At 50.6% G+C, this 7,717-nt stretch overlaps 1 protein-coding gene across 2 annotated transcripts; it reads right to left on the reverse strand.

Moving 5' to 3' along the window:
• Positions 1-369: 369 nt before the first annotated feature.
• LOC121399294 lies at positions 370-7,424 on the reverse strand. 2 transcript variants are annotated; one of them, XM_041579575.1, is made up of 3 exons: positions 6,323-7,424; positions 3,668-3,751; positions 372-1,805 (listed from the first exon to the last, which is right to left on the reverse strand). In XM_041579575.1, exons 1-3 carry the CDS (start codon positions 7,161-7,163, stop codon positions 1,213-1,215), a joined length of 1,518 nt encoding a protein of 505 aa, XP_041435509.1. In that variant the 5' UTR covers positions 7,164-7,424; the 3' UTR covers positions 372-1,212. The 2 variants fall into 2 exon arrangements, with proteins under 2 accessions (XP_041435508.1, XP_041435509.1); XM_041579574.1 differs by lacking the exon at positions 6,323-7,424 and having other exon boundaries at positions 370-1,805; positions 3,668-5,620.
• Positions 7,425-7,717: the final 293 nt, after the last annotated feature.

Consider the following 7,717-nt stretch of genomic DNA (forward strand, 5'->3'; position numbering starts at 1 on the left):
ACATTTTCCTACGACAGTGCCAAATATAGAGCCCCCTAGTCAGCCTGCCCTTCAGCACACTGGCCCTTGACGTCCTCCAGCCGCAACCCATTGGCTCAGAGAAAAAAGCAGCCGCCCATTAACTCTGTGACTTCAATAGCCGCTGCTCTTGATCACTAACTCCCCAAAATTCCCAATCCGTCTCATGTACTAGGTTGCCACCACTCCACCAGCTGTGGCCACCCACCTTTTTGGGGTTAAACCACTATCCAAACCTCTGACTCTTGGTGGCACCCGCTCTCACCCCCCTGGCAGACTGACAAGGGGCCCCGCCCCCCCACCAGCTGTGACAATAGCTCCTTTGGGTTCTTCCCACTTGCCTGTTCCGTCACCGAACCGTGATATCCCAAGCTACTTTGGCCACCAAAGTGACAACTAGCCGATTGCCTCTCCCCGCTCCATTAACCATTCTTAGGGAGGGTGGGAGGGAACTGCTCCCTCTTGCTGTCTTCTTAAAATGGCTGAATTCACTTCGGTTTCCTCCGCGAAATGGAGTTGCTTAGCTCCGCCCCCTCAGCCTCAACCAATTAGAAGGCTGTTGCCCTGCTGTGACCAGAACTCCCCTTTTCTTCCCAGTTGCGCAGCGTCATGGCCGCCCCTCCTCCAAGCCTGCTGCTGCTATCCGGGGCTCACATGACCCTTGCATCACCTACCTTGCGTTCCCGTTATCTAAAATAAAAACACTTGACACCAACTTTGGAATAAACTGGCCACAGCTTTATTGATTACAATTAATTCTATAACCATGTTCATTACCAACAATCTCCGCATATATAAATTAACTCCATATTTAAGCATGACCATGTAACACTTTAGAAACGGTACATAACTCCTTTAACATTTTCCTACGACAGTGCCAAATATAGAGCCCCCTAGTCAGCCTGCCCTTCAGCACACTGGCCCTTGACGTCCTCCAGCCGCAACCCATTGGCTCAGAGAAAAAAGCAGCCGCCCATTAACTCTGTGACTTCAATAGCCGCTGCTCTTGATCACTAACTCCCCAAAATTCCCAATCCGTCTCATGTACTAGGTTGCCACCACTCCACCAGCTGTGGCCACCCACCTTTTTGGGGTTAAACCACTATCCAAACCTCTGACTCTTGGTGGCACCCGCTCTCACCCCCCTGGCAGACTGACAAGGGGCCCCGCCACCGCATGCAGTGTTGTACGCCTTCAATGCTGCATGCCCCTCCACACCCTCCATGCAAAACCCAGGGAATCTCGCAGATTAAAATTAAACAAATCCATGCCCAGCTCATTCAAGTGAACTCCATCCGCACCACAATATTCGCTGGGGTTATCAAATTCCCTGTGCCTAATCGCAATTCCTCCTTGTCCTTGAATAAACTTAGAGACAGCCTTGTTTATTTTTATTCGCGCACTATCAACCGCCCCATGTGACCGTGCGCCCCGCCACTTTTTCCTCGGCAGTATCTCCGACCATAACAAACAGACGCCCGGAAATATTGACCAAAGCCTGACAAAATCCCTCTTAATATTCTTTGTGAGCTGTTTCATAGGACATCTAGCCAAATCGTTGCCCCCAGCATGCACTAAAATTATGTTAGGAGGCCCTACACGTCTTGCTTCCTGTATTATCATCGGGACTACTTCCTCCCAGCAAAGACCCCCAACCCCCAGCCACCTCACCGTTGCCTGCTCCTCCAGGAAGCCTAATTGTTGCCCATTGGGTCGCACCTTTGACCGCTCCCGTGCTCTTGAAATGAAAGAATGTCCTACCATCCAAATTATACATCGAGCATTACCTGAAAACAAAGGAAAACATTCACAAAATTGGCAAGTATCTGTGGGAAACCAGTTAAATTTCAATTCTCCCGGGCCGAACATATGACTTGAACCGGTTCGATTCCCATCTCCCTATTTTTCGTATCATCTCCTCTCCTAGCCCCCACCGGGCCGCCTCCGTTGCTGCCCCGATCCGAAATGAATGGCTCCCATAATCTTTTACCGCCAAGCCCAAGACTGTCATTGCCTTCCTAAACACCGCTATGAATTGAAAACGGGATAGACACGATCCGTCATTGTGTATCAAAAAGGACCCCCCTCTTTGTGGTCGCACCTCTATATACTCCCTATAACTCTGTATTGGGCAGGTCTTGCAACCGTGACCTTCGAACAGCTGCACCTTTAAACCACTCCTCCCCAACTTGTCTGTCTTTGAATCCCGAACTAGAATAGTTAACCCCTTCTGATGCGGCCAAACTTCTTCCAATCTCACCCCTCCGCCTGCTACTGTATTCGAACTAACCAGCTCGCCTATCCTAAATAGGGATGTAGCGAACGTCGGAAAAAAAGTTCGCGAACATATTCGCGAACTTGCGCAAAAACGCGAGCGGTTCGCGAACGGTTCGCGAACCCCATAGACTTCAATGGGAAGGCGAACTTTAACATCTAAAAAAAAAATTTCTGGCCAGAAAAATGATTTTAAAGTTGTTTAAAGGGTGCAACGACCTGGACAGTGGCATGCCAGAGGGGGATCAAGGGCAAAAATGTATCTGAAAAATCTGCCTGTGTGTGCTTGGAAGAGATAGTGTAGGGGGAGAGCTGTTAGTGATTTCAGGGACAGATGATAGTAAGTTTGCTGGCTAGTAATCTGCTTGATACTGCTCTGTATTGGAGGGACAGAAGTCTGCAGGGATTTGAGGGACATTTTAGCTTAGGTAGCTTTGCTGGCTAGTAATCTACTGTTCTCTTTAAACAACTGCCATACGTTGACCTTGTAGGCATTGTTTGCCCAGTTTTTTTGGACGCAGCCACTGAAGCACAGTTGCCAGAAAAAATATGCCATATAAATGCTGAAAATAGTCATTTTTCGCCATTTGGCTGCTGAACTACTAGGAGCAGCAGATTAGCACACCAGTCCCACTCCCCAACACTGCTAGACTAATAGCACTGGGCTCTTATAGTAGTAGTAGTAGTAGTAGTAGTAGTAAAACAACAAAAAAATAAATAAAAGCAGTCCTTACAAGGGGGAAGGGGAGTGGTCCAGGGGAGAGCTTCCTGATTGGCTGCCATGTACCTGCTGGTCTGGGGTGAGAGGGCAAAAAAAAGCGCCAACAATGGCGAACCCAAAATGGCGAACGTCGCGCGACGTTCGCGAACTTCCGGCGAGCGCGAACACCCGATGTTCGCGCGAACAAGTTCGCCGGCGAACAGTTCGCGACATCTCTAATCCTAAAGGCCCCAAAAAATGCCCACGAAAAAGCCACCCGAAACAAGGCCACTTCAAAGGACGACCGGACCACTTGAGGCAACACCTCCAACAAACCCTCCAAAATATGCAGAGTTATGGGGCGCCTGTGGTCCACGGTGCCCTTTCCCCTCTTATAACCCTTTATTGCTTGACGAACTATGAACTCTTTAGTGACATCCCTCCACCCCATTAACTTAAATAAAAAAGCTAGTGCTGCCATTTTTCTGTCAATCACTGCCCCTGACGTTCCTGCCTCAAAGGCCCGCACTAATAACCACACCAGCCGTTCAATTCTATCAGCATCCTCCCCCGCTATGCCAAGTTCCACCCCCAGACTGAACCATTCCTCCCAATGTTTATTATATCTTGCCCATGTAGACGGAACCACTGACCGTTCCACCCAGTCCAGCATACCTCTTACACGATTCTCCAGACCAGCTCCGGGCAAGGTGTCCCTTGGATGTCCGCTCCTGGCGCCAGCTTGCGAAACTTGTCCCACTGAAAACGAGACAGTGCATCAGCGATGTTATTAACACAACCAGGGACATGTTTAGCTCTAAACTCAATATTTAGTTGCAAACAGCGCAAAACCAGATGCCTCAAAAGCCCCAAAACTGGCCGTGAACCCGATGTTAAATTATTTAATGCCATAACCGTTGACATATTATCCGAATGGAAAATCACCGAATTATTGGCTAATTGCTGACCCCACGCCTCCACCGCTACTACGATTGGAAACAACTCCAGCAGCGTCAAATTTGCCGTCAAACCTGCCGATGCCCAACTCTCAGGCCAAGGTGCCGCGCACCAAGCACCCTTGAAATAGGCCCCAAAGCCCAGTGATCCCGCCGCATCTGTGAACAAATCCAGCTCTGTGTTGGTTTCTGGTTTGGATAACCAGTAAGCCCTCCCGTTATAATCCCGTAAGAACATTTGCCACACCTCCAAATCTGCTTTATGCTCCTTATTCAGCCTAATGAAATGGTGGGGCTGCTGAACGCCTGCTGTAGCCATAGACAGCCCTCTCGAGAACACCCTTCCCATGGGGATGATTCTGCATGTAAAATTTAATTTTCCCAACAAGGACTGCAATTGTCTAAGTGTCACTTTTTTTGCCGCACATGCATATCTCACTTCCTCTTCCAATAGCCATATCTTATCTTGTGGAATTCTACACTCTTGCTGAATGGTATCAATCTCTATTCCCAAGAATTTTAGACACGTAGTTGGGCCTTCTGTCTTGTCATTTGCTAGCGGCACCCCAAATTCGCTTGCGACCTCGCACAAAGTCTGCAACAAAACCCCGCAAAGAGCAGAGTCGCTGGGGCCCACGCACAGGAAGTCATCCAAGTAATGTATGATTCCATTCACCCCCGCTTTCTGTCGCACCACCCATTCCAGGAAGGTACTAAAAGCCTCGAAATAAGAGCATGATATGGAGCAACCCATTGGTAGGCTCCTATCCACGTAATATCCCCCCCCAAAGAAACATCCTAGTAAGTGAAGTGACTCCCGATGCACCGGTAGCAACCGAAATGCCGACTCTACATCCGCCTTCGCCATCAAAGCCCCTCGCCCCGCCTCCCGAACCAACCGTACTGCCTCGTCAAATGATGTGTAACATACCCTAACCAGTTCCCTATCAATCTCGTCATTCACTGAGTTCCCTTTGGGGTGAGATAAGTGGTGGATTAGCCTGAACTTTCCCTGCTCCTTCTTGGGCACAAGCCCCAGAGGAGAAACTCTCAGACCCGGTAAGGGTGGATCAGGAAACGGGCCTGCCATCCTCCCCAAGCCCACTTCCTTATGTAGTTTTTCCATGACCAGTGCCGGATCGGCAAGAGCTGACCGCAAATTCTTATGCGAAACCCCTTTTTCACTCCCCTCCCTCCCTGGGATCCGAAAACCAAATTGAAAACCTTCCCTCAGCAATTGAGCCTTGTCCCTCTTAGGGTATCTATTTAGCCACGGAACCATCGCCTCGAGAATCACTGGCGTCTCCCCCTTTTCCAAACCCATCCCTTGTTCTGGGTACGGCCCCTTTTGGCTTTTTGAAACACCTACTGAATGGGTGATTCCCGGCACACCAAGAACATTCGTGCTTAAACCGACATGTTGAGCCCCACTTACACTGGCTTTCATTAAACAGCCAGCAAACTCCTTTTTTGTGTGCCCCGGCTGAACCCGAACTGTGTCCGCCGGAGCCTCCCTGAAAGGGTTGGTTTGTGCTGCCGCTAGACCCCCCATATCCCTGATACCCCTTAGTGTTCATCAGCCTCATCCAAAGCCCTATATCCCTATGATCCCAACTCAAATCTGACCGAACCGCCATACGCTGACGAAATTGTTCGTCGTATCGTAGCCATGCTAGCCCCCCATAAACCCTGTGCGCCTCCCAAATTCCGTCCATGTAACAGAATAAAGCCGAACATAGCTCCGAATGCTTTTCCCCAACCACACTCGCCAGGATGGCAAAAGCCTGTAACCAATTTCCAAACGTTCTGGGAATTAAGCGAAACCTGCGTCTCTCCTCATCCTCCTCCTTTCTATGCTCCTTCCCTTTCTCGTATCTATCGATCCCAAACCGCTCCAGCGGCAGCAATGTAAATATATCTACATACTCCCGCTTCCATATTTTTTCCCTCACCTCCGGTTTTAAATGTGCTCCTAAGGGCCCTTCAAAACAGACATATGTGTTGCTCTTTGCTGAATCCGACAAAGGCAGCTTTTTGTCCTTTGATTTATCCCCACTAACAGCTTCCCCTTGTGTTTCCGAAACGGAACCCGCCGTCAAATTCCCATTTGACACCTCTGGGACATTAAGCGCCTCTTTATTTGCCGCCCCCATTGCCCCAGCTGTGGTTGCTCCCCCCAAAACTCCTGGTGTATTCACCTCAGTCCCACTTGAGACCTGCCCCCCTTGCCCTTTCTGCCACTGCAAGAATAACTGCCTCAGAGTGTCCATAAACGACTCTGTTAACTGTTCCCTCGGTTGGCTCCCCCCAGCCGTCTTTGGTTGCCCTATATGCGTGTTCGAAGAACTACTATATTGCACTATGTGGTCAGTACCTGGCACTTGAATTCTGTTCCTCCCTCCGTCCTGGACTGGATCCGGTCTTAATTGGCCTCCACTGCTCATGGCTCCTGGGACCTGAAATGATAAACGTGGAGGGAGCGCCATGCCGCTTTGCTCGACAGCCATTTCCCCTCCCACTGCTGTCCCGCTTGCCGTGACTCGACCCTGCTGAGGGCACCCCCGCAGCCTATTGCTCTCACCCTGCGTGCCTGCCCCCAGGATTTCCCTCACTGGAGTAGACGGCCCAGTGGTAATGTCGGCCGTGCCTTGCCAAATCCCCCTTTCCCTTGGGCGCATAACTACCATTGCCCCTGGAGCGCTGCCACCCCTGTTTTGGCCCGCCGCAAAAGCACCCAAGGCGCTGGGACCTGCCCCACTGTCCCCTGAACTTGCCTGTGCCAGCCGCTGCCCTCCGCTTAGGCCGCATTCTTCATCCACCTGCTGCATCTGTGCCTCGCCTGACTGGCCTGCTGCAACGCCGACCTCCCTCTCACCGCTGCTCCTCGATGCTGACTCACGCGGGCTCCTTCCCAACCTGCTCTGCGCTGACGCTGTCGAACTGCTGGGCTGCGGGGATGTTGAACGACGCCTTCTGCCGCCATTGCCGCCTCTCCGGTCCCCTTCTGTGGAACTATGGCTTGCCTCTACTGCGCCCCTCTTTCTACGCACCGGCGACGGACTCCTCCTGGTTGGGGCCCGGGCTCTTCTCGACCGCCGGGGAACTGCTTGCGCCGCTTCAGGCTCCCCCTCAGGTATGAGGGTCCTCAGCCACTCACCACCTCTCTTCCGCGCTTCCTCCCTCAGCTTCTCAATGAGTGCTTCCAGGTCTGCCATGCCGAACTGCTCCCTCTTGCTGTCTTCTTAAAATGGCTGAATTCACTTCGGTTTCCTCCGCGAAATGGAGTTGCTTAGCTCCGCCCCCTCAGCCTCAACCAATTAGAAGGCTGTTGCCCTGCTGTGACCAGAACTCCCCTTTTCTTCCCAGTTGCGCAGCGTCATGGCCGCCCCTCCTCCAAGCCTGCTGCTGCTATCCGGGGCTCACATTCCATTCAGATTTTATATCAGGCTGGGTGGGCAAGAATGGAGAAAAGTTCTAAGAACACTATAGATACCATCTACTATAAATATTTGCCCTGTATACTATACAAAATAATTTGTCTTTATACAACTAAAGGAGCAACACAACCCCTTATGGGAATATGATGGGTTTCCAACCCCTTGCTTTGTTATATGTATCTGTAATCTATATATTGCTAGTGTTGCAATTTTTCATTCAATGCTTGCAGGAGCAATATGTCTGTAAAAATTTTTAATAAAATGTTCATTGGCCATCAGTAAAAGCCTACCGCATGCAATAGTGGGTCTGAGTGCACATGCCTCAGACCTTC

The sequence above is a fragment of the Xenopus laevis genome, chromosome 1S (assembly GCF_017654675.1).
Source record: "Xenopus laevis strain J_2021 chromosome 1S, Xenopus_laevis_v10.1, whole genome shotgun sequence".
NCBI lineage: Eukaryota > Metazoa > Chordata > Amphibia > Anura > Pipidae > Xenopus > Xenopus laevis.

Excerpts from the sequence above, each read along its gene's own strand:
- LOC121399294 (XM_041579574.1), bottom strand. The coding sequence starts at position 5,500 with ATGGGGGGTCTAGCGGCAGCACAAACCAACCCTTTCAGGGAGGCTCCG.